We start from the raw sequence: 27,306 nt of genomic DNA on the forward strand, positions 1-27,306 counted from the left end.
GGGGTGAGGCGGCCAGTAGCATCTTGGAGTGGCACAGGGCTTTTCCCCAGAGCATTGCAAAGTGGCGCTGGCCTCTCGCAGGTCACAGGTCGGGCGGCAGCCTGCTTCCCGCTGGTGGGGTGCTGCGCCAGGAAGGCTCAGCTCTCTGCGATGGGGGAGGGGGGGAAACTGCACCCAGGTTGGGGCACAAGGAGTTTTCTATGGTGGTGGCCCACCCCTTCTCCTCTCCCCTCCCCAACAATGGCGCCTTATCTCTCCTGTGGCCCTGGACCTTCTCCTGGGTTCCCTCTGCTGTGGCTTTCTATGCCCCAGCCCTTATTGTACCACTTTCCCTGCCTGTGGCACACTGCTCCCTAGACTCTTACACTGTCTCCACACCGCCAACCCCAGCCCACTCCCAGGGACTGACATCAGGAGTATAAATCTCAGCCCCCAGCCCCCACCTGCCAACCGGGCTTCTCAAGCTGTGGTGTCTGCACCAGTGGTTCAGATGATCTGTGCTTCTGCTGCTGCACTCTTCTTGGAATCTTGGAGATCCCGCCAACTCTGCTGCTCTTTCCAATGGTTAGGTGGCTTCTCAGGGTGTGGGCTGCCTTTCTCCTTCACAGCTCCCTCTCGGGAATATTTGTCCTGTCCTGATTCCTTTTCTCTCCCTTTGTTTTTTCTTTTGTTCTACCCAGTTATGTCAAGAGTTTCTTGCCCTTTTTGGAGATTGAAGTTCTTCTGCCAGCATTCAGTTGATGTTCCATGTGAGTCATTTTACATGTAGATGTGTTTTTTTGATGTGTTTGTGGGAGAGGGTGAGCGTGTCCTCTTTCTTACTCTTCTGCCGTCTTGCCACCTCCTCTCCATATTCTTATTTAAAATGGATTCATATTCTTATTTTAAAATGTTTTTGATATTCCATTCTATTTTAAATACATGCATATTCTGCAGTATTTACAATGCATTGCCAATGACACCATCCAACTATGAAGCAAGTTTTAAGATTATGACAGAGTAAATAATATTTAGCTAACAGATCATAAGCCTCCAGTATTTCTTACAAAGATCACCTTCAGAAAGAAATTTAAAGGCTACATAATCTGTCTGTCGGTAGGTTCTATGGCCTTGTTGTAGCAACTGGTAGCCCTGGCTCTGTGGAACTCTCTCTGTGTTCTCTCAGACTCTGAGACTGCAGTCTCTCTTGGTTTTCCTATCTGTCTACACTTCACCTTCCTTTGCAGGCACCTTCTTCTACATTACCTTTGATGCTCTTCCTTTCAATACATCACTTTCCAGAGAGCCTTCTTAATTATTTCAACACTATCTAGGGGTAAACTATTCTCAGACTTCCATCTTGATTTCTAGAACTACATATCAAACTATCCCCTTAATATCTCCACCTCATTTTGTCTTTATCAATTATTATCACCAAATATGTTAAGCTAGAAATATAGGTCTTTCTGAATTTTTCTTTCATTCATCTCTTATAGTCAGTGAATTACCAAGCCCTGTTGATTCTGCTTCCCAGCCCTCGATACCCTTACTCTATCGCTTTCTTATCTTAGTTCAAGCCAGTTATCTCACACTTCCTTCAGTTCCCTACAGATGATGCATTATGGCCAGACTTTCTACAGTGTAAATCAGAACCTCTCCTTTCCTTTTTAAGGTTCTTCAATGGTTCACCATTGATTAGAGAGTAACATCCCAATCTTTGAGCATGGCAGTTAAAAGGCGGTCGTGATTCCCCTCCGAGGGACTCCCCACCACCCCCTTCCCCTCTCCTTGCACACATGAAGTCACCCCATGAACTTATTTCAATTCCAGGAGTAAGGTATCATCTTCTATTCCTCCATGCCTTTGCAAAAACTGTTTGGGTTTGTTGTGGTAAACTGAGCTAGTCAACTCTGCTCATGCTCTCAGTCACAAAATGATCACTTTCAGAAATAAGGAACTTACTCTTTCCCAAATTAGTCCATCAACATCATTTTGAGCTGACACCAAGAGAGTTATTTCTTTGCCTTTAATTGTATTCTCTCTCTCTCTTTTTTTTTTTTTTTGTCTTTCGTCTTTTTAGGGCCGCACCCGTGGCATAAGGAGGCTCCCAGTCTAGGAGTCCAATCGGAGCTGTAGCTGCTGGCCTACACTATAGCCACAGCAATTTGGAATCCAAGCCACATCTGCAACCTACACCACAGCTAAGCCAAGGCCATATCCTTAACCCACTGAGTGAGGCCAAGGATGAAACCCATGTCCTCATGGATCCATTAGCCACTACGGGATCTCCTTAATTGTGTTCTTCAGTCATACAGAACAAGTCTATTTTCTTCTTTCGCTTGATGGACCTTCAAATAATTTAAAACATTTTACCCCAATGCTTCTATTCTCTGACATAAATATCCACAAAACCCCTTACATAAGCTTCTTTTTGTCTAGCCTACTAAAATTTGGTGTTCAGAACTTGACTAGGTACCACAGATGAGGTCTAACCATTAGCGATTGAAGCTCAATTCTGCTCTTCCTTTTAGGCACACCTCACAACCAACTGGCCATTATTCAGAGATAGATGGCTCAAGAGGGAGCTGAGATTCACTCTCATCCTAGAGACACTTGGGAACTTGACCACAGCTATGTTTTCCATCTCAGCACAAAGCATTTGGAATTCTGAGTTTGGGGGAAAATGTACCCCATTTTCCAAAGAAAATAAAAGTGGATCTGAAATCATTGATTAAGAGATTTAAATTCCATAGAAAATATGTGAGGAGTAGAAGAGGGAAAGAGCCATGGGTGAATATATCTAAGGAAGATTATACATTTTTCATGAAGGAATAATAAATGGCTAAGATTATATTTTTTAATAGAAGGGCTTTTACCCATGACAGAAAAAGGCATAGAATCCCCACTACTTAGGGCTCCTTGAACTTGCCATTCTATTCTGCCAAGTCCTGTGAGGGACTGTTTTTCTTTTAAGGCACTCCAGATAACCAAACACAGATGAGTGTTGCCTCTCCCAAGAATACTTGCTGCAGAACAAACAGCAAGCTCCTCAATGATAAAAGAAATCCCTGACAGATTTTTAGCCCCCAGATAACAGAGAGGAATATTATTTAGGCAGTAGCCTAAAGATATACCTCCCAGTTGCTGAAACTAGATCCCATTACAATGTGTAAACATTCACAATTAATTATAAGATTATAAGCACAAATATCAGAGTAACACCTAAAAACAGACAGCCGGCCCAAGTACTGCAGAGCATTTAAATCTTACAGGAACTTTAAAGCACTCATATGTTGCCCATTTCTCATTTTAATTGTGAAAATAGAAGTCAAATTTTGTAAATATAGCCTTGATGATATATTTGCAAAAAGTCTGTAATTATTTCCAATAACTCTCTAAAGAAACGAGAGATACTCCTGACTCTATTAAATTATTATTAAGTAAGTAAGCAGCTCTTAAATATAAAATACCAAGTTTAAAATGTTACTTATAATAGTACTATTTCCTGGACACCTTCCTACCTTTTTCTAATCGAGGAAAAAAAATATATTAATTCATTTCTGTCCACATCTCTTTTAAAAATTAGTATAGTAAATGCTTCTTTAACAATGTCCATACTATTTGAGATTTAAAATATTTTCTAATGTGAATTTCACTCAATGTTTCCATTTTTTCTTACTGTAGTCAAAAACTTTTACCTACTTCTTTTAATAAACATAAAATTCAAGAGTTATATTTAATTTTCCATTACATTAAATAACTTAGATTTAGTGGATATTAACATAAAACATAAAACTTGTTCGTCCCACAGTTCTCTCCAACTCACCTAATGACAACTTCCTCATTCTACTTGCTTGGGACAAATCAACCCCGATGTGCCTAATATTACCTTTCTTACCTGAAATTTGACCACTTGCCCTTGCTCACTTCTTCCAGCTATACTAACATCACTACTATCTCTTGAATAGGATCTTCCCAGGGTGGCTTCCTTGGCAGGAACTTTGTGCTTGTTCTTTCCTTTACCTAGATAGCATGTCCTCATGATAACCATATGGCCTATCCCCTCATCTCCTTTAAGATTTCAGTCAAACATGCATGCTCCCTTGGCATAACACTCTCCATTCGCCATGGCACCTACTACCATCTAACATATACTATAAATTTACTCATTTATTCTAATTTTTTGTCTCCCCATTTGGTGGGTACATCTGTAAAGATGCACCCCCAATATTCCTGTCCCCTCGGTATTAAAATAAACACTCATCTAAGTACTGCCATGAAGGGACTTTGCAGCATAATTAAAGCTGCTAATCAGCTAACCTTAAAAGAGGGTGATCACCCTGGACTGGTGGATCTGGGTGGAACTAATGTAAGCATATGAGCTTCAAAAGTAGAAGGTGGAGGAAGGATGGGGGGAGGGGAGATCAGAGAGCTTCAAAATGTGAGAAAGACTCAGAGTACCCTGGCTGGCCTGAAGATGAAAGAGACAGGTGATGGAGAAGGCAGAAATTCTGATGGAGGTGAGAGAGACTTCTAGCTACTGGGAAGATAGAACTGCATGCCTATAGTCATGAGGAACTAAATCCTACCAGGATCCTGAATGGGCTAGGAAGGAGATTCTCCCTTAGAGCCTCCAGAAAAGAAACACAGCCCTGTTGTGAAAAGATGAGGCATAACCTTGATTTCATCTTTGTGAAGCCCAAAGCAAAGAAACGTCAGAGGTGTGCTGTGCCCGGAGGTCTGACCCTCAAATTTAAATGGATATTTGTATCAAGTCACTAAATTTTTGGCTAAGTCACTATGTTTGTTAAAGCAGCAATAGGAAACCAGTACGCCCTATTAGAATACAGGCTGTATGAGGCCAGGGATTACCATCTCTCTCTCTCTCTTTTTTTTGTTTGTTTTTTTCTGTGCTGAGCTCCAGAACCTAGAATAGCACCTGATAATAGTAGACAATAAATACTTGTTGAATGAAAAGATATACAGTATACACATTCTTTCCCATGAAATCTATATTTTACAAGATCTTATGGAATTTTTATCACCAAGCATTGAGTAAAAATATGCAAAATTTAAATGTAAAGGGTGAATTGACTTAAAAACTGTAGTTTGTATCTTTGCAGGTTGGCAGTGGCTATCACTTCCACAGAGCAGACAGAGGCAATCAAATATTACTTCTAAAGTAGCAAATTCCACTGCATGTTGTAACATATTAGCAGGTTATAAAATCAATTTATGGGGTTGATGAAGAAAGGGAGGAAGGGAGGGAGAAAGGAAGGAAATAAAGCCCCCAAACCAGAATTTTCAGCGTGGGGCGTATGAGTGTGTCAGTTGATGAGTGGATGTTGGATCATAACGTTGATGTATTTCTTATTTAGGTACCATCGAAATAATTTGAGAACCGCAGCCCTAAAAGTCATCATGCTCTGACTTTTAGGAACTGGCCAGAGGTGAGATGAAGACAAAGAATGGGGAATGTCTCTGTTGGAAAGGGCTGATCAGAAAAGGACCACACTACTCTGTCTGTGTTCATTTTGCAAGGCAGAAGAGATCTTTCTCACCACCTTAGGGTGAAAAAAATGAACCATTTTTTCTTTTGCTTTGTTCTTCTTTGCCTGGGGCCTGGAATAACACCCTGACACTGTTTAGACCTACCAACAAGAAACAGTCATGAAGCCTTGGTATAAAAATCAAACAGCATCTGGAAGGGGATGACTTGAGGTTTTAATCAGCAAAGCATCCTAAGATGCTATTTCTTTCCTCCCTTAGAGGGAGAAGATTAAAAACCTAACACTTATTTATCTTCTTAGATTAGCTAGTTATTAGTGTCTCATAAATTTAGCTGGAAAGGAAGTTCTAAATGTCCTTGGCACATGGAATCAAAGAATAAATGTTGGTTAGAGCAACTTGAAATTGAATCTAGCTCAACATCCTCATTTTTTTTGCAGATGAGGAAGCTGAACTAGAGGCTTATGCAATCCGCATTATTATAACAATGTTACTCTTGATTTATATGTACCGGGGATTCCAATGTTTACTGTTAGTGGTCTGCATATGGATAACAAAAGAATAATGCAATTGTATACTATTCATTCCTTCATTCAAGGGCATACTCCTGGTGAGCAGGGTTCATACCATATATCTTTGTGCTCTAGTTAGTATCTATTGTGGTTGGGGAAATTGAATAAGATAATACCAGCAATGCATTTAGGATAGAGCCCAACACACTTTAAGAACTAAGTAAATGTTCTCATATTTGATTTTGTTACTTTGATTGCAATATGAGCATTCTTATTATAGGATATTTATGTAAAGAAAATTCTTAATATTCGTTGATTTTAATTGCATTATACAACAGAATATAAAATTTTATGCCATTAAAACTCATTTATATTTGATCAATAAAATGAGAAGTGAAAAAGGAGAAATTAAAACTGACACCACAGAAATGCAAAGAATCATAAGAGACTACTACAAGCAACTACATGCCAATAAAATGGAAAACCTAGAAGAAATGTACAAATTATTACAAATATACCACCTTCAAGACTGACAAAGGAAGGAATAGAAAATATAAATAGACCAATCACAAGCACTGAAATTAAAACTGTAATTTGAAATTTTCCAAAAAACAAAAGTCCAGGTCCAGATGGCTTCACAGGTGAATTCTGTCATGCATTTAGAGAAGGGTTGGTGCCTATTCTCCTGAAACTATTTTTAAAAACTGCAGAGGAAGGAATACTTCCAAGCTTATTCTATGAGGCCACCATCACTCTGATACCAAAACCAGACAAAGACCTCACCAAAAAAAAGAAAGAAAAGAAAATCACAGGCAATATCATTTATGAACAGAGATATAAAAATTCTCAACAAAATATTAACAAACTGATACATTAAAAGGATCTTGCTATGCTCAAGTGAGATTTATCCCAAGGATCCAAGGATTTTTTAATATAAGCAAATCAATCAGCATGATACACCACATTAACAAACTTAAAAATAAAAACCCTATGATCATTTCAATAGGTGCAGAAAAATATTTTGACAAAATTCAACACCCATTTCTGATAAAAACTCTCCAGAAAGTGGGCATAAAGGGAACCTAACTTAACATAATAAAAGCCGTATATGATAAACCCACAGCTGACATTATTCTCAGCAGTGAAAACGCTAAAAAGTATTTCTGCTAAGATCAAGAACAAGACAAGAATGTCTACTTTCACCACTTTTATTCAACATAGTTTGGGAAGTTCTAGTCATTGTAATAAGAGAAGGAAAATAAATAAAAGGAATCCAAAATGGAAAAAAAGTAAAACTGTTGCTGTTTGCAGATGACATGATACTATACATAGAAAATTCTAAAGATGCTGTCAGAAAACTAATAGAGCTCATCAATGAATTCACTAAAGTTGCAGGATACACAATTAATACAAAGAAATCTCTTGCATCCCTATATACTAACAATGAAAAAAATCATAAAGAGATATTAAGGAAACAATCTCATTTGTCATCAAAGCAAAGAGAATAAAATACCTAGGAATAAACCTACTTAAGGAGACAAAAGACCTGTACTCTGAAAACTGTAAGACACTAATGAAGGAAACTGAGGATGATACAAACAAATGGAAAGATATACCATGTTCTTGGATTGGAAGAATCAACATTGTCAAAATGAGTATACTACCCAAGGCAATCCAGATTCAGTGAAATCCCTATTAAATTACCAATGGCATTTTTCACAGAACACAAACAAAAATTTGTTAAATTCATAGGAAAATGCAAAAGACCCCAAATATACAAAGCAATCTTAAGAAAGAAAGGTGGAGCTGGAGGAATTGGAATCCCTGGTATCAGACTTACTACAATGCTACAGTCATCAAAACAGTATGGTACTTGCACAAAAACAGAAAAATAGATCAGTGGAATAACATAGAAAGCCCAGAAACAAATCTCCACATATATGGTCAATTCATCTATGACAAAGGAGGCAAAAATATACAATGGAGAAAAGATATTCTCATCAACAAATGGTGCTGGGAAAACTGGCAGCTAAAGAATGAAACTGGAACACTCTCTACCACAATACACAAAAAATAAACTCAAAATAGATTAAATACCTAAATGTAAAGCCAGATACTATAAAACTCTTAGAGGAAAACATAGGCAAAACACTAAATAAATTGCAGCAATGTCTTTTTTGATCCACCTCAGAGTAATGAAAATATAAACAAAAATAAGCAAACAGGACCTAATTAAACTTAAAAGCTTTTGTACAGCAAAGCAAACCATAAACAAAACGAAAAGATGACCCACAGACTGGGAGAAAGCATTTGCAAATAAAGCAACCAGCAAAGGATTAATCTTCAAAATATACAAACATCTCATACAGCTTTATATCTATATATATCTATACATCTATAGATATAATTAAAAAATGGTCAGAAGTCTAAGCAGACATTTTTCTAAAGAAGACAGATGGCCAATAAAGCACATGAAAAAGATGCTCATCATCACTAATTATTAGAGAAATGCAAATCAAAACTACAATGAGGTGAGTTCCCTTCATGGTTCAGCAGTTAATGAACCTAACTAGGATCCATGAGAATGAAGGTTTGATCCCTGGCCTTGCACAGTGGGTTAAGGATCCGGCATTGCCCTGATCTGTGGCATAGGTCAAAGACATGGCTCAGATCCTGTGTTGCTGTGGCTGTGGCATAGGCCAGCAACTACAGCTCGGATTTGACCCCTAGCCTGGGAACTTCCGTATGCTGTGGTTGTAGCCCTGAAAAGACAAAAAAACAAAAATTTACAGAGTTTTTATCAGCTTAAGGCACTTTTAGTAAATAGAGAGAGATGAAAGAACTCCAATTAGTTAAAAATTACTCAGAAAATGTCTTCTTAAGTACATGGAAAGTACATAGACCAATGATTCATGATTCATAAAAATAATATTTCTAATGAAAATATAAAACCTTTCATAATATCAACTCAAGTTCACCTTTCCTTAGATAAAAACCAGACATAAGAACTGCATGACCATTGGAGTTTGGAGTCCATACCAATGGCCAAGGGCTGTAAATCCTAAAAGCAGAATGTGACTTCCTTTAGGAGATATTCCACAGAAAAAGAGAATCAAAACATTAAAAGAAATGAATCACAGCCTATTTTTTCTGAGGATTCCAACAATGTTATCAAAGATTTTTTTCCTCAAATCTTACAAGCTCTATAGCACCTTTCTCCCCTGCTATTTTATATTATATAATTAGCATATAATTATGTGCTCTTTCACACTGGCAGGACTATTCTTTTATTAATGACTCTTTGAAGAGTTCTTTATTATTTATCTTTGAAAGTGAGTTTGAAATAAAAAGGCTTTCATGACTTTTTTTTTTCTTTTTAACTTGGTGTTCTTTAAAGTAATACAGTTGATGGGTACAGATGTTATATGGAGTCATAAGTTTCCACCTTTAAGGTGAGAAGTAGGGTTCAGGAAACAAATGTTGCATCCCCCTTTCTCTCCAGATTAAATGTTTGGGGTTATAAGAACATGTATGCAAAATATTGATGTTCTAACAAGGGCTGTCTATTCTGTGCCTTTTCCCTTGTTGGGACAAATAGAAAATGGGTTAGAATAATAAGCTTCCTGAATCTGTACAAAGACAGAAGGGGGATATAATTAGCATTTATGGAAAGTGCAATGTAAGTTCCAAATTAGTCTTAAATGAGGAATTCACCCAGCCCCTGATTTGTAGTCAGTTCTGGAAAGTACCATGCATCTCTGCTGAAGCCAAACAAGCCTCATTGCTGTTTTTGGCTGACTGCTTTTTTCCTAACATTAGGTTTACCAGAGCACTCCAGATTGGATATGGGCGATTATAAGGGAGGGGGTACATTATTGCAAATTTTAATCATTTCTCAAGCCATTTTGCTGGCAATGATAATCATACAAGACTAGCAAATCTTGCACAAGGAAACCTAATGGCTTTTGGCTGCTGGCAGCTCTTTAGTTACTTTGTAGCCTCTTCCTGCTTAACTTCTAGACTTTCCAATTTGTGGCTTGGACCTGCCAAATCAGGGCTTCAGTGGCTTCTTGACTCGCCACAGCCATGGTCACCTTACTCTAGACCCAGAAGTGGACAATAATACCAATGATCCACCATAATGATCAAATATCTTCTCAATAATATTGCTGCTCTTTATGTATGCCAGAACCTACCCCTCTCTGATACTTCCACTGTGGGCAAAGTGATATTATGCCAGAACTATTCCATGAATTTTTCTTATCTCCTATACTGTTGGGACTATTTCAATAGAGGTGAGAGACAATAAAAATCTGATGACCTTGGAAACTTTTCTTCTTGGGGCCCTCAGGGAAAATCACCCAAATTGTTTTGTGAGCCAAACTGATATTCATAATTGAACATCATTTAGCCCAGCCATTTGAAATGACATCCTACTCCCATACTCCTTTTGTTGAAAATTCTAAGTAGCTTCATTTTCACCAGCAATCTTGTTCCTTGAGAAGGAAAAAATAGTATTAAGTTGTTTTGATTGTACTCAAGAAGTTCCTTTTCTCAAGCTGCCTTGTCTTCTCTTACATAGAATGATTTTTTTCTTTTTAAATGAGAATCACAGACTCTCAGAGCTGGAAGAAATATTAAAAATACTTTAATATGGAGTTCCTGTTGTGGCTCAGTGGGTTAAGAACCTAACATAGTGTCCATGAGGAGTTGAGTTCAATCCCTGGTCTTGCTCAGTAGGTTAAGGATCTGGCATTGCTGCAAGTTGCAGTATAGGTTGCAGATGTGGCTTAGATCTGGTGTTGCTGTGGCTGTGGCTTAAGCTGGCAGCTGCAGCTCCAATTTGATCCCTACCCTGGGAACTTGCTTATGCCACAGGTGCGACCCTGAAAAAACAAAAAACAAAAAACAAAATACAAACAGCCACTGTTTCGTGAATCCTCTCCACAACATCTTCAAAGAGGTCTTCCAGTAATAGCTATTATCCAGGGCAAAAGAGATGAAGGAAAAATAGGAAGGGAAGCCCACTATGGATGGGATAAGACCTTATAACTAAAACAAACTAGGAGATCTGGATGGGTCTTCCCTACTCTCCAGTTCTCAGTCTCTCATCCAGCTTGTTTAATTACATTATAAAGAATTTGTACAGCAGAGACTCAATTTTAAGTTTGGACTATAGAGAATATGGCCCAGCAGGGAGTCAACAACATTTCTAAAATGATTTATTATTGAGAATTTAGGTCACATGGTCCTGACCTTTTCATTCCAATGATCCTAAAAGTTAATAATATTTTTAAAGGTCTACCTCTTATGAACAGAATTATAGAAAACATTCATCACTATTACTTAATAAGTTAAATAATCTAGTACAAACTATAAATTAAGAGATTAGGTTCTGGAATGAAAATAATTTGAATCCTAACTTCCCAGTAATTAGTTATTATGTCCTTGGGAAGTCACTTAATATTTTGAAGCTTTGGTTTACTCAGCTCTAAAAATGAGATAATAATATTGCTTTCTTGGATGTTAATAGGATTAAATGAGCTAATTCACATGATGCACATTGCTCAGAATCTAATACATTTTTAAAGTTTTAAGTATCTAATACCTGTTAGTTCCCTCATGTCCACTGACATAATAAAAACATACGATTTAGATGTAAAAAACTCACTATTAAAAAAATTATCTCAGAACATTAAATCTTCAGGAATTTCCATGAGTGCTATTTTAGATCAAGGATTAATAGTGTTTGGAAAAAAATTTTTCATGCTATAAAAATCTTATAAGGAAATTTTATATTGCCAGAATGGTTTTAACAAATCGGTATGGATTATATCACATGCTAACTGAATAATACAATCGTTCTAAGTAACTGACCATGAACTCCACAGATATTGGAAAGGCGTGTCAGCATTGAACTAATGAGTTAGAGGCATGAATTATTGAAAAAAATCTAAAGTTATTATTTATTAGAACCTTGGTTACTTCTGTGTATGTCAGAATAATCAATGTGTTAAAGATATTACTCCACATTATACACCTGATGGGATTTTAAAATAATCCTCTTGAATATCTCCAGACAAGGTTTTAAGAAAACTGCTAAGGGTTAAACAACATTATAAATTAAGTCTCTCATTTTATGTTACTTTTTATAAAACATTCTGTTCTAGTCCCCAATTATCCAATTCTAATCAATAGTCAGCTTTCCCCTCATAGCAAAAAGCAAAATAAGAAGAAACTTTCATTTGCCGATTCTGCAAAGAATTTAAACTCTGCCAGTCCAGAATATCCATGGAGGTAATTAGAAAATCAAAGAATAGAGCAATTATTTTTCACTCCTCTCCTATCCCCCAGAAATCAGGCCTTCAAAGCTGAAATATATCATTGTTTGAAGATCATTCTTTTTATATTGACTCTGAGATTTGGAAACTCCTCTCAGTAACCCATTGCAATGATTACAAATTTAATCATGAGAAAGCTATTTATTGATCCAGAAATCAGAGAGATCAAAATAATTACTCTCAAAAAATGAAAGAATCTTAGTTGGGAAATATTTATTGAGTCACACGTCAATTCTCTTTCTTCAGAATTTATTCAGATTAATGTCCTCCAGAGGAAGGTGGGGTTGGGGGTCACCTTTAACTCGCATCCTCAGGAGGGTTCACATTACTGTCAATATCTCATGAAGGAACAAATAATTTTTATGTATTAGGTAACACAACAGTTGATGGCAATCTACAGAAGATGTTACTTTGAGTGAAATAAAAATGTGCTATGAAAAAAAATGAATTAGGGAGAAAATGGGAAACACGTACTATGGAAAACTATACCTTCTCCTCCTACCACCACCACGTCAAGATGTCACTGCACATGCTCCGTGATCTATTAATTGAGAGACTTTTTCCTTCCCAGACTGGCTGTCCACTTACCCTAGTTGTTTTCACTTTATTCCCAGAGGAACAGCTCCATCCTTTCCGATCTGGAAGAACTTTACATTCCTCTCCCTCAAGACACGGTTGCATATGGCACCACCATTTCTGTTCCACTATTGAAGCTACAGGAGATAGAAAAACCAATTCAATATTTTCTATTTGAGCTTATTAATTCTCTGGGGGCACATTTAAAAAGGAACAAAACCTATTTATTTTTCCCACCACTGGGTTGATTGGGTTTTGAAGCATGCTTCTTTTTTTGTTGTGGTTGAAAGTGAATAAATCTATATTTTCTGACTAAAAAGATTTTTAAGAAGGTATATCTCATGTTAAATGTATAATGCCATATTGTTAATTATAAGCACATTTTTTGAAGGATTTTTCATGCAGACATATAGGCTTCATGGTAACTAATGTCTTGGAGAGGAACTGTGTGGATGTATGCATGTGCTAATTTACCTCAACACATAAGAAAATAAGTCCACGACCCATTTAGAGTCAGTATTTTAGAATCAATGTAATATTTCCTACAGGTGGACTAAAATTAGGAAGGCACTTAACATTTTATTTTTTACTGTGGTCAGTAACCATCATTACGAGGAATGTACAGTTAAAATATAAGCACTTAAATTATTACTTATGATAAAATCAATTATGTAGACCCATATAAATATTTATATCCCATTGTAATTAGGTGTATTTTCCATTAAAAAGTAGTCTTTTGATGAATCGCTACAAAAATATTTCACGTAAATTCTATCCACAACTATTCACTCATAGGTAGTGTTTATTTTCTCATTATTGAGAACCATCCATGGGTTTAGATACTCATACTATGTAATCATCTATTTTCATCTTTTCTTTGCCAGTTTGTACACACACACACACACACACACACACACACACACGCCCTCCACTGGCAAATCAATATTTTGTTGTATCAAAGTAAGAAACACATGGACTTGTAACCTCATTATGATGCCTTTTGCTACAAAACTGCATACAGTCTCAGACCTCCTTCCAACAGATTTTCAATTTCAAAATGCCCTCCAAATGACCTCATATCAACCACATGGCTTATAGTGAGTCCTCCAGGATTGACCCCCAGTCATCAGTATCACAGTGGAATTCCTCTTCTAAGTCCCCAGCTGCACTATCACCAGAGCAATGGAAGAAGCCTCACCATCCACACAAGATGGAGCAGCCCGTGTGGTGCCTGCCACCTGCCCAGGGAAGCAGGAGCACTTGACTGTTTGTGACCGTTCTTCTATCTTGTTCTTATTACAGCATCTGTGGAGTGCCACCACCTCACAAGTGCCCGTTTTAACATGATGAGCTGCACAAACAAAAACAAAAGATGAGACAACATTGAGAAAGCTTTGGACACTTCCCCCTTTTTAATTAGAAGCACATTAAATATAGCTCTATAACGGATCCACCATGCATGAAACTAGAAATACAATGATGCTGACTCCATAATGTAGATTTGATTTCTTTTCTAAATGTAGTAGGACCATTTCTGTCAGTAAATGCTTGGTGAAGCAGGAACAATTAGTGACTAGATTAGAATGAGCTGTTACAACAGTCTGAAATATAGGGCCAATGTGCAGCGCCATTAAAAATGTATTTTTTTTTAATATGACTATTTTTACACCTCTTTTTACATCTTTTTGTGCAACAAGTTAATCAAGGTAAAGTAACCCCCTGGAAAAGATGCCCTCTCCTGAGGCTCAGGTTAGCCTTAAAAAGTGGATAGAGTTGAAATTGTTATATTCTTCTTCTAGGGGTGAGTGTAAGGGCCAGGTAGGTAACTTCTTTTCAGAAAGCAGGGAGGCCAAGGCTTGGAACCCACATCCTTCTACCCAATTTCCCTGCAAATGAAATAATCAGTTGATTTTTAAAATTGCTGCCATTTACCCAAAAGTCCTATCCAGTCTCAGGACCCACAAATCATTCCTTTCAATTATGCCTAAGGGGACACCTGGCACCAAATGGCAACAACCACAGCCGAAAATTGGATGGACTTAAGTCTGGCCTGGAAAACCCAGTCCACTAAACCAGGAGGCTCCCTTACCCATTTTGTTAACCTCGCAGGAAGGCTACTGAGCTGTTTCTGAGTGACTGAAATTTTTGGACCTTACTTATCACATTATGATAGGGTTCAAGTTTGCCTTCATTTGGAGGGGGGTGGGGGGGGGTTTCTCCTTTGCATTTCTTCTTCAAAGTATTAACCCTACTGTGAAATAAGGCAAAAGTTTCATCTGCTAAAAATAAAAGCAGCTTAAAAATCAAACATTTGCTGAAACATTATGCTTCCTCAACCCTTAAAACACGTGAGTGATATAAAAACAGAGGTTTAAATAGAAAACTAGGAGATCTGAAGTTGTTAACATATTGAAGCCCATTTTGTAAATGAGGTCAGTCCATCTTGCAATCCCCTTAGAATTGAGGAACCACTGAGTGGTAACTCAGGTCAGATTGCTTAGATTTCTCTTGTAAGAGAAAACAAACCACACATATTGTCCACCCCATCCCTTCACGTGAGACCAGGAAACTCAGGTGTGACAGACCACTCTGACACATAATCTTCAAAAGAACTTTCAAGAAGCAGATACCATTTCTAATGTCACAAAGATTTTTCTGCCACAGTAGAGATAAATGGGGATTTCTCTGTGTGTGATTCAAACTGCTATCTCTACGAAAACTAAAAATTTGAGAGCTAGACTGCTGTTCCTATCCTCTTGTGCTCTAGAAAATATTTTCTTAGCTAAGGAAGATTCCATTTGTTTTAATTTATTGAATTCTCTAGGTAACAGTATACCAGTCCGAGTTCTCGTCGTGGCTCAGCGGGTTAAGAACCCAACTAGTATCCATGATGAACCCTGGCCTCGCTCAGTGGGTTAAGGATCCGGCATTGCCATGAGCTGCAGTGTCGGTCGCAGATGCAGCTCAGATCCCCCATTGCTATGGCTGAGGTGCAGAGCAGCAGTTGCAGCTCTGATTCATCCCCTAGCCAGGAACTTCTATATGTGGCAGGTGTGTCCCTAAAAAGGAAAAAAAATATATAGTATACAAGTCAATATACTGCTTTCACTTAGTCACATGGTAATCAAGTTGATACCACCTGTTAGGCATGGTTCTGAGTACTGGGGATGCAATACTGTAGACCCTACCCTTGAAGAGCTCATATTCCTATGGAGAAAACAAACAATAAAACAGGTGTTAATAAATTAAGTAAGACAGTATTAGATTTTTCTAGCCCCTTGAAGGAGATGCAGTGATGTGACTGAAAGGAATCAGGCAGGGAGAGAAGGCAGGTTTTTGTGAGAACCTCAGGGAAGATCTCTGAGGAGGTAACCTGAGTGAAGACATGAGTGATGAGAAGGAAGCCTCCATCGTCAAGAGCTAAAAAGGAAGAGCTGTCCAAAGAGAAGGAGCAGTAAGTGCCAAGGTTCCAACATGGAGAAGTGTGTGGTGTGTTCCCAGGATGCCAAGAGGACCAGCGTGGTTCAACACTGAGAGGCTGAGGACAGTGTGTCAGAAAGGTGGGAAGAAAGGGTAGGGCTGCTGTGCCACAGCAAGGACAATGGATTTTACTCTCATTGCAAGGGAGAGCCTTGGGGGTTGGGGGATGCTGTCATCTCACTAATGCTTTAGAAGTTTGCTAAGGCTGCTCTCAGAGATGGGCTGAAGGAAGCAAGAGTGGATGCAGGGAGATCAGTCATGAAGGGGTTGCAGGGGTTCAGGTGATAAAGGGAGGAACTTAGACTAGACTAACAGCAGCAGGGTGGGAAGAAGTAGCAGATGAGGGATATTTCAGCGTAGAGTTTGTTTCCTTTGCTAATGGAATGTATGTGAGCTGTAAAGGAAAGAGGAATTAAGGATTATTCCTAACCTTGTCCAGAGGAATTGGAAGTTGGTGGTTCTGGAAGACATAAGAGTCCCAAGAAAGGAGAGTCTGGCAAAAGTTGGGTTGCGTCAGAGGTACTGTAGTGCTCTTTTTGTCTGTGTTAAGGCTGAAGGAGATTCTTATAAGACATCTGAGTTGAGATGTAAAGGCAGCAACATTTATGAAATGGCGCTTAGGGAAGAGATCTAGGCTGCAGATAGATATACACTTAAGAGATCTTGGCTGATAGATGATATTCAAAGCCATAGACTGGACTAAATTACCATGGAAAGGCTACCATTAGAAAAGTAGGGAAACAATAGTCCAAAACTTAAATCTGGAATGGGGGAGACAGTAAAAAAAAAGACTGATAAGGAGCAACACATGAGGTTAAGAGAAAAACAGTAGGAGATAAAGGCATGGAAAACCAAAGAATAAAAGGTTTCAAGAGGAGGGATTGATCAGTTATGTCAAATGCTGCCGAAAGGTTTAATAAATGAAGCTAAATTGTCCACTAAAAAAAAAGATATGATATAGAAGTTAAAAACATAGCCACCAAAACCAGAGTAGGATTCAAATCTAAGCTCCTCCTAATAGCAATGTGACCTTGGCTAAATCACCAAATATCTCTAACTAGCATTTTTTCATTGTTTAGAACTTACAGCAGGCACTCTTCTAAGTCTTAACTGCAATTATTAGCATTTGATCTTCGTAAAAATCATTTTAGTGGCACGATAAAAAATAAAAGCATGATTAAATTAAGTTTATTAGGGAATGAGATATAAAACTGTGCAATTATAAAAATTTCTTCCAAGAAGTTTTTCTGCAAAGGGAAGAAGGAAATGAAGTGATAGCTGGAATGAAGCAAAGGGTCAAGGAATGTTTTTTGTTTTAATGCATGCCATAAAAGCATGCTTGCTGGCTGGAATAATGCGGTAGAAAGAGAAACTGACAATATAAGAGAGAAAGTGGGTAATTAAAAAAAAAAGAACATTCTCAGAAGGAAATAAGGGGTTGGCACTGGATTGATGTGGAGACATTTAATCCATTTTAACAAGAATTGAAGGTGAGATATGAGAATAGAGTCAGGGAGGTGTCAGTGGATTAAATGGTGAGAAGATGATGCAGGTCGTATCTGATTCCATCTCATTTTGCTGTGAAATATGAGAGATGTCTGAGTAGAAAAAAATATTCAATGTATCTTCCAAAGACCAAGAGTAGATTTACTGGGAAGGAGTAGTAGGGTTGCCTGGCAGGAGCTGGCCAATGCACACTGTGAGCTGTAGAGGACACAGTGGAATGAGTGAAAAGTTGGGGTTACGGAGCAGAATGGAGATAAACGTCTGTCTGATGATAGATTATTTGGGATGCCTGGGCCTCAGATAGTGATTTAAAGAATGAGAGGTGTGAGTCACAATGAGATTTGTCCTGCAAGCCTTTGAATGGAAGCCAAGTTAGAGACAAGGCTTTTAGGGCTTCTTTAGATGGTGACCCAGTTGGCCAGAGCATCGAGCTGAGGCAGATTCAGGGAGAGCTGGACAGGGCCTGGGCTTTCTTTTCCACAGACCCGCAGCAGCCAGAAGCACACAGTGAGGTTCCACTGGTCTCTCCCGCAAGAAGTGTTACCATATCAGCATCTACCACAGCGATTTTATCATCTTTGTTATAAGGAGATTTTATCACACCTCGGGAAAGAATGGACAGGTGAAAAATCTGCCTCTGGTTCCCCCTCCCAATGCCAATGTCAAGATTCATGTCTTTGTCTGACAAGAAAAATGGTCTACCCCATTAATTAAATTTAGATGTGAGGATGCGACTTGCTTTGACTAAGGAGATGAAAGCTAAAGTAACTTATGAACAATAACAAAGGATATCAGTCTGAGTGGACAATTTAATAGCTAGGGTGTCGCTCACCAGATTTCTCCCCACCAGCCAGAGCAACCAATTACATTCTTGATAGCAGAGACTCTGTCAACCTGAGTCCCCAAGAAAAGACATGAAACAGAGTCCCCATCAACCATGATGGACTCTGTGAGTAAGAAAGAAACCTTAAGGTGTTACAAGCCCCCCCCCCAGATTTGGTGGGTCGCTTGTTACTGCCACAAAACTCAGCCTACCCCAACTATACAGCAGTACTTTCCATAGCTTCCTTGGTTGTTCAGTAAAATATATTTTTCCAAATGCCTTTGTTGGGGGATAAGTCAGTGAAGCATGATATCTCAAAGCCTAGATTATTCTAGCTTATCGAGTCAGTGCAGAAGGTATATAAGCAAAGAAATGTTATTTTGAAATTGATGTAATTCAAATGATTGTAAAGAGTTATTTTACAATTCGATAATTATGCTGGCTAAGTTCAGTATATTGGAGCTCTGGTGAAGAAAGTGTGCTTCTTTTTCTCTGAGGAAGATGGAGGTGAAATGAGGCTCATATGGTAAATTGAAGGGTAAGAGGTGCACTGGGAAGGAGACAGCCAAGGCCCCTTCAGAGAACATGGACTAAATGTTAAGGGATTAATAAGAAAAGGTGACCCAGAAGAGCCAGCCTCATAGACCTAAGGCTGCCCTGACCTTTGTCTGCACTGCCTGTGAATAAAATGCATAGACACACAGGTTGTTTTCTTGGGAGAAATCAGATTTTGTGAAGAATCTCTACCATCCTTTGTTCTTATTGAAATGGAAGTTGTAAAGCTTTTTGTAGGGGAATGGGAGTGGGATAATTTCTCTTTGAAATAGAAGAGATAATAGGTAGGTACGTAGGAAGGTGGATGTGGGTGTGTGAATGGATGGATGGATAATCCTACAAGAAAAGAATTTGAAAGCATGGGTAGGGAGAATATTGACTCTTCAATATTTTTATATATGTCAGTAAATATAAGTAAGACATCTCAAAACAGGGAACCTTCTAGCATAATTTAGTTCACCTAAGCATAGCATATGTATACACATAGGTATTTTTATTTGTTTGCTATGTATCTTAACTCCTTACTATAACCAAATTCTTAGAGACAAAGACCAATTTTTCATGTAAACTGTTCAGTATGTGCTATGTGTTTAATAAATGGTAAACAAGCAATTTAAGAAGGTAAAACTTATTCCTGTGGTTTTCCTTTAAAAGGTTAATGAGACTGTAAAAAATTCAAGCAGTTACCAGAATTCTCTACACAGAGTCAAACAGAGCTCATGATAAACTAACCTAATCAACTATTAGGGCTTTCCAAATTAACAAAATAGGCTTCACAGACAATCAGTTAGCATCATACTAAAATGATGCAAGACCCCCTGGAGAAGACTTAAATGGAGAAAAGAACAAACAAACAATATTCTTCATGTCACAATCCCCAAGTCACAAAAGATAAATCAAAGCAACAGCAAAACACAACTTTCTGCTGTTTTCCCCTCCCTGGATGTGATAAACATAAAATGTTGTCTCTGACATTTCTGTAAAATGGTTCTAGAAACACATAGGTTTAATTATTAAGGAAACAGGAATACCAAGTCTTGCCCAGCTCAAAGTATTGCCTTCTACCTGTGTTTCATTTAGAAAATAGGATATGGCCTATTTTCTAAACATGGCCTTAAAAGACTGCCTCTCAAATCATACCTTAATATTCTTTTCTCTCTTTCTATTTTTTTTTAAAGGGCTGCACCTGTGGCATATGGAAGTTCCCAGGCTAGGGGTTGTTGAATCAGAGGTGCAACTGCCAGGCTATAGCATAGCCACAGTAATATGGGATCCAAGCCACATCTATGAGCTACACTGAAGCTCAGGGCAACACTGGATCCTTAACCCACTGAGTGGGGGCAGGGATCGAACCGCATCCTCATGGATTCTAGTTGGATCCGTTACTGTTGAGCCACAATGGACACTCAGCATATCTTAAGAGTCTTAAATGTTGGAGTTCCTCTTGTGGCTCAGTGGGTTAAGAATCTGGTGTTGTCATAAGCTGCAGCATTGGTCAGAGATGTGGCTTGGATCTGGTGTTGCTGTGGCCATGGCATAGGCCTGCAGCTGCAGCTTTGATTACACCCCTAGCCTGAGAACTTCCATATGCTGCAGGTGTGGCCATAAAAAGAAAAAAAAAAAGATTCTTAAATGTTTTGCAAAATTACAATGATTGGAATATTCTGGCATAAGTCCTATAACTTAGCATTTTAGAAAAACCTTTGTTTCAAACTGCTTTTTACCTTCTCCATAGGGAGAAAATCTGAATTAAATAGTGTTTGGTTTGTATCCATGCATAAATTTTTTAAAAATTATATATGTATATACACAAACACATGCATACATATACACACATAGTTACATATAATACAGTTATATACACATGTTTATATATAGTTAATGTGGTCACATTTTATTCATCACCTATGAACCAACTATATATATATAAATATGACAAATGGGTTCCTAGTAGAATAACATTTATGCAAATCATTTACTTTGAGTAGTAGTTGCTGGCCTTTGGTTAATAAAAGCACCAAGCTAGGCATATCACATTCTGTATCATAAGAATGATGCATTCACTCTGGAAACAATTTAAAGAATAGTAGAAATTGCTAACACCTATAGAGTATTCACTGTATGCCAAGCCTTATTCCATTTTATCATCTCAACAACCATTAAAGAAGAAACAATGTTCATCCCCAATTTACAGACAAAGCAACTGACCTGCAGAGATGGTAAGGAAGCTGCTCAAGGTCAAACAGCTAGTACGAGACAAGACCAGAGATGAGAATTAAGGCAGTTTGCTTTCAGAAACCACAATCTTAATCACTATCATGCAATGCCTCTTCTGTAGAGCTCCACTCATGTGCAGCAGACTACAGTTCCAGATGATGTAAAGGAGAGCAGCAAGTGTCTCATGGCCCCTACCTGAAATGCTTGGTAGCCTCGAAAGGATACAGGCTCCAGAACTGAAATACCTCACTGCAGGTCTACCGTGACCTATGCTATTCCTGAGTGAACGCTTAGGTCCATTCACCTTTCCAAGAACGTGTTTGTTCACCTCAAAATTGGCTCCACAGAATCCTTATAAAGACCAAATGAGATAAGGTATGTGAACCTGCTTTTAAATTGTACAGCATTGCTTAAATGCTCTTTTTAATTATTAACATAACTAATACATATTAAAATGATACAACATATAGATTTAAAAAGATAGAGCTGTGAGAGAAAGGTCTATAGTCTATAAAAGTTCTAATTTCATATTTTTTAAAAACCTATATATATACTTAATCATGTTGACATGAGGGGCATTTAAAAAAAATTAATCTGACACAGGGTACAGAAGAGAGTAAATTTAGCATCGAGTTGTGAATTTGTTCCTACTTGGTTTCCTCTCCATTAGATTTCAGTTCTTATTTATATTCTGATTTGTCTCATTGATTCTGAAATTTTGTTTGTCTACATACACTTTTATTTAATAGTTTTACCCAGCTTGACTAGCTCCCCAGAGTCTGCATTACACCTTCTAAGCAGAAATAAAGCATCACCTGCATGCACCAATAGGCATCTGAAATGCAAGCTAGTTAGTGGATTTAGGTTGCTGTAAATCACTCTGAATGGAAAAAAAAAATGTGCTGAAACAAAAACTTTAAGACAGCTAATTTCTCACTTTAAGTCATTTGAATGAAAAAAATAGGGCATATTTTTAGACTTTCATGCTGAGGCAATCTAATTAAAAGAAATGGTCATTTAAAAAGCTCAATGAAATTTCAAAAGTCCACAGAAATTATGAAGTCAGGATGCTCAGGGAGCAAGTAATCAAAAGCTCATGACATTTTTACAGAGCTGGTTTTCTAAGACTGCTCCAGTTTCACACAGAAAAAGCAAACTTATTGGAGAAAAAGTGATTGCCACTAAAGGATAGTAATTCCAATAACCATGCAGTCTCCATTAACAAAAGCAAACTCAGCCAGAGGATGTATCAGCGTCTATTTTAAGAGAAAGAGGCAGAACAGAAGAAGCTTCACTCTTGGAGGAATTTTAGACTCATGGCCCCTCAGTTCAGTCAAGAACATCGTCTCCATCCACGTTTTAAATGAGAAGTGATGCTGAGGAGGACAAACTTCAAGGAGCACTGGTCTCTCTTTCCAACAAGTTCTGCTTGTAAGGCCTGCTCTGAAAAAGAGGAACTGGACCAATCAAATCCATTTCTCTAGAAATGTGAACTAAAAGTCAGAGGACAGTTACATGGAAATGGCACTTCGACCCAGAGGTCATTTGGCATCAGGAGTCAGGTGTGGAGAGCTTTGGGCAAGGCTCATGGTGTTGAGAGACGGCGGGGGGGCTCAAAGGATGTGGGTAGGAGTGGGACACGGAAAGAGCAAAGAGATAAGAAGGTAGGTAGTGCCACCATCTGCCCTGGTGTCTGCCTTTCCTGAGGTCTTCCTGTATTTTTTCCTGAATTCCTGAAATATTTCACTGAATAGGTTTCAGTGAGCCCCTTTTTGTCCTGAGGCAATTTGATGATGTGTCTGTTCTTGGACCCAAAAATACACAGGCTAGGAAATTTCCTTTTTTTAGTTGTTTTTTTTTTTTTGCCTTTTCTAGGGCCGCTCCCCTTGGCATATGGAGGTTCCCAGGCTAGGGGTCTAACTGGAGCTGTAGCCACCGGCCTACGCCAGAGCCACACAGCCATGTGGGATCTGAGCCGTGTCTACAACCTACACCACAGCTCATGGCAATGCCGGATCGTTAACCCACTGAGCAAGGCCAGGGATCGAACCCGCAACCTCATGGTTCCTAGTTGGATTTGTTAACCACTGCGCCATGATGGGAACTCTGGAAATTTCTTTTTAAATTAAAGTTACAAAAGCTAATTATCAATCAGAAGTATTCTCTATCCCTACTTTTAGGAGCAAAGGACAAGTATTCACCCTCCAAGTGAGATATGGGAAATTCATAATTCAACAGTCTCAATTTCTATATCTACCTTATAGTGAAAATTGGCATTTCAAAAGCTGACCATCGCTCATCGCTATGAGGGGGAGATGATCTGTTACATTCTTTGCAATGTTTCTAAAGGCAAATGTTTAAAAGTAGATCTCCTAATTCATCCCAGCTTCCACCCCCAAAAGGTGAAGAACGAGAACATCCACAATTCCTAAACTCTGAGAGACACACTGTTCCTTTATGATTAATAATCTTCCTCTCGGGGTTCCTAGGAAGGAGGGCAGTGCAGCCCAAGCGCTTCTTGAGGAAAATCACACAGTGAGTAGAAAGAGCAATGAAAAGAAGGATGGGATTTTGTCCCTGAAGAGTGACATGCTGAGTCAGTCATTAAGGTCTCTGGGTCTCTTTTCTTATGTGCAAAATGAAAAAAAGCAGACTAATTTTAGAGTTTAAAGGTTCCTTCCAGTTCCAAAATGCTATGGCTTATGAAATGATTAAGTTTCATTACAATGGGTACAATATATTAGACCCATCAGAAAATGAAAGTCGAAGTAAAACAGATTTTTTTAATTGCTTCAAACTGACAAATTAACTTCATTAAGTCACTGAACTTAATGAGAAACTGAGAAGAGAGTTTCTGAAATTTATATTTTGGATATAGTTCTTACTGTATGAAGCCATGAATTTTAACTGCACAGTATAATTCACTGTAATACACTGCATCCACACTTTTCTTTAGCTACAAAATAGTTTGATTACTGTTGATTCCATGAGAGCAGTCAAGTCCAAAAGGTAATATACCACAGTGGTTGGTTGAAGAGTATGAAGTCAGATGGTCTAGTTTCAAGTCCTACCTTAAAAAAAGGGCATGCAGGAGTTCCCGTCGTGGCACAGTGGTTAACGAATCCGACTAGGAACCATGAGGTTGCGGGTTCAGTCCCTGCCCTTGCTCAGTGGGTTAACGATCCAGCGTCGCCGTGAGCTGTGGTGTAGGTTGCAGACGCGGCTCGGATCCTGCGTTGCTGTGGCTCTGGCGTAGGCCGGTGGCTGCAGCTCCAATTAGACCCCTAGCCTGTGAACCTCCATATGCCGCAGGAGCGGCCCAAGAAATAGCAACAACAACAGCAAAAAAGACGAAAAAAAAAAAAAAAAGGGCATGCGGACAGACTGAATTTCTTTGCAGAACAGATGCTGACTCACAGACATGGAAAAATTTATGGTCTCCGGAGGAGACAGTTTGTGGGGTTGGGGGGATGTGCTTGGGTTATCGGATGGAAATCTTGTGAAATTGGATTGTTATGATCATTATACAACTACAGATGTGATAAATTCATTTCAGTAATTTAAAAAAAAAAAAAAAAAAGGGCATGCATCCCTCTCCTTTCCTCCCAAGTACACAACTTGACTCATTTTCTAGTCTCTCTTGCATGTGACACATGCAATAGGAGCAGAAATCAGTTACACTTCTCCAAGACCAGGACTATAAAAAGCTCCCACTCTGTCAGCCTCTCTTTCTCTTCCTCTTTCAGACAGATGTCAGTGCCAAAAGTGACCCCGAAGAGTCACTGTCAGCCTGCATCCCTGAATGAGGAGAGATCCACCTCCTGGTACTAACTGGATTCACATGCACAAGGGATAAATGTAGGCTGTGTTAAACCAATAAGATTTAGAAGTATATAGGTTAGAGTAGCAAGTGTGAATATGCAGTTATATTCCTCGTAATGGACCTAGGAAGGAGTCAGGTACAGTTCAAGAGTTTCATGAGAACAATTATGCAGTGAAAAAAAAAAAAAAAAAAAAGAGCAATACAATAGGCTGAATGTTGTGTCCCCCCCTTAAATTCTTATGTTGAAAAACCTAATGCCCAAGGGGATGGTATGAAGAGGTAGGACCTTTGGAAGGTGATTAGATTTAGTGAGCTCATAAAAGAGAGTTAGTTCACCCCTTCTGCAATGTGAGGATAAAATAGGAAGTCTAAAATCTGGAAGAGGGCCCTCACTCTGTGCTGGCACCCCGATCTCAGACGTCCAGCCTCCAGAACTGAGAAATACATCATGTCTGTTGCTTATAGGCCACCCAGTCTCTGGTATTTTGTTACAGCAGCACCAGTGGATTATGACACGTGGAAGACAAAAGATATGATTTGAAAAAATTATTTTACCCCTCCATGCCTTGGCTCCTCCTCTATAAAACAGGAATTACATTATCACCTACCATAAAGGGTTATAACAAGGATCGATTGAGTCAACATTCATATTGACTCTTACATACGATAAAGAATAAATGTTAGCTGTAATTATTATAGTGACCTTACTTAAACTCTTGAATCTATTTATGTATGATGCAAATATCTAAGAGTGAATCATTGATTTTTCAAGACTTCAAGACTAATAAAGTCTTACTCTGCCATTTTGCAAAAAAAGAAATGGATCATTAGAAAACATAATTCCAATTCAAGATCACAGTTTAGTACTCGGCCCTCTTAATTTTAATTCAATGTCACTTCCACTATCAACCCCCCATGTCTTTTCTCACCAAATTCCTCTCATTCTGCCTCGTGCACACCTCCCTCATTTCTCTCCCTCCTCTACAACTTCACTTCTACTATCGTAGCTTAGGTATCTTTAGCATCTTTTCCTTGAGTAATCTTGAGGGACCCTTATTTGCTAGATTGTTTCCTGACACACACACACAAACACACACATTCCACTATGGTAGATCTTTCTAAAATTAAGCCTAGAGTCTCCTTAACTCTTCATTTTTCATAGGATAAACTCAAACTCTTGGGCATAGAACAAGCATCCTTCCATCAGGCCCACTCTGATTTCTCCAGTCCCACCTTCCTGGGCCCTCTTGCTGCAAATTTATATGGAAATAATATGAACTACATTTATGATCTTATTATATCTTTGTTTGGCACCTTTCACTCTTTCTAGATCTCTGGCCCCACTTTTTACCTCCAGGAATCCCCAACCCCATCTTTCAAGTTCAGGTAATTTTAACACCTACTTAATGAAGCTGTTAATCAACCCCTCAGGTAGACTGACTGCTCTGTCCTCTGATTAACATTTTCTTACTTATTTTACTACACCTGGAATAATTTTCTCTATTTACTTTTTATATCTCTCTCCCTCTACTAAATTGTGAGCCCCATACTCATGATTATTCATCTCTGAATCCCCAGCATGAGGCCTAGTTTGAGCTCCATAATAGAAAAATCAATATGCTTGATGAATAAATGAATAAATAAATGGTTTACTACAAGAGTTATCAAGAGAGGAAAAAAATTAATCCTTTTTTTTCCCAAGCCCAGGCTTAAGATGAATTTATCAGTATTTTAAAAAGAATTGACCTTACTATTTTGTGGATATGTGTATATGTGTGTTTCATTTGTTCTATTGGAGAACCAAGGAGAGTTTCAAGAAGACAGATGCACTCATTGAGCCCTGGATTGGGAGGTCAGAAGCCCAGGAGTTCTCCTGTGGTGCAGCAGGTTAAGGATCTCGCATTGTCAATGCAATGGCTTGGGTCACTGCTATAGTGCAGATTTGATCCCTGGCCTGGGAACCTCTACATGTTGCGGGTGTATCCA

The 27,306-nt window shown here is 38.5% G+C and overlaps 1 protein-coding gene across 1 annotated transcript in view; it reads right to left on the reverse strand.

Annotated features, from left to right (window-relative positions):
• Positions 1–27,306, reverse strand: part of TAFA2 (TAFA chemokine like family member 2) — a 502,164-nt gene that overhangs the window by 40,589 nt on the left and 434,269 nt on the right. The window contains exons 3-4 of the mRNA XM_047787095.1: positions 14,115–14,267; positions 12,929–13,053 (exon numbers count right to left, since the gene is read on the reverse strand). Coding sequence (XP_047643051.1) covers positions 12,929–13,053; positions 14,115–14,267 — 278 coding nt within the window. The remainder of the gene's footprint in view (positions 1–12,928; positions 13,054–14,114; positions 14,268–27,306) is intronic.

The sequence above is a fragment of the Phacochoerus africanus genome, chromosome 7 (assembly GCF_016906955.1).
Source record: "Phacochoerus africanus isolate WHEZ1 chromosome 7, ROS_Pafr_v1, whole genome shotgun sequence".
NCBI lineage: Eukaryota > Metazoa > Chordata > Mammalia > Artiodactyla > Suidae > Phacochoerus > Phacochoerus africanus.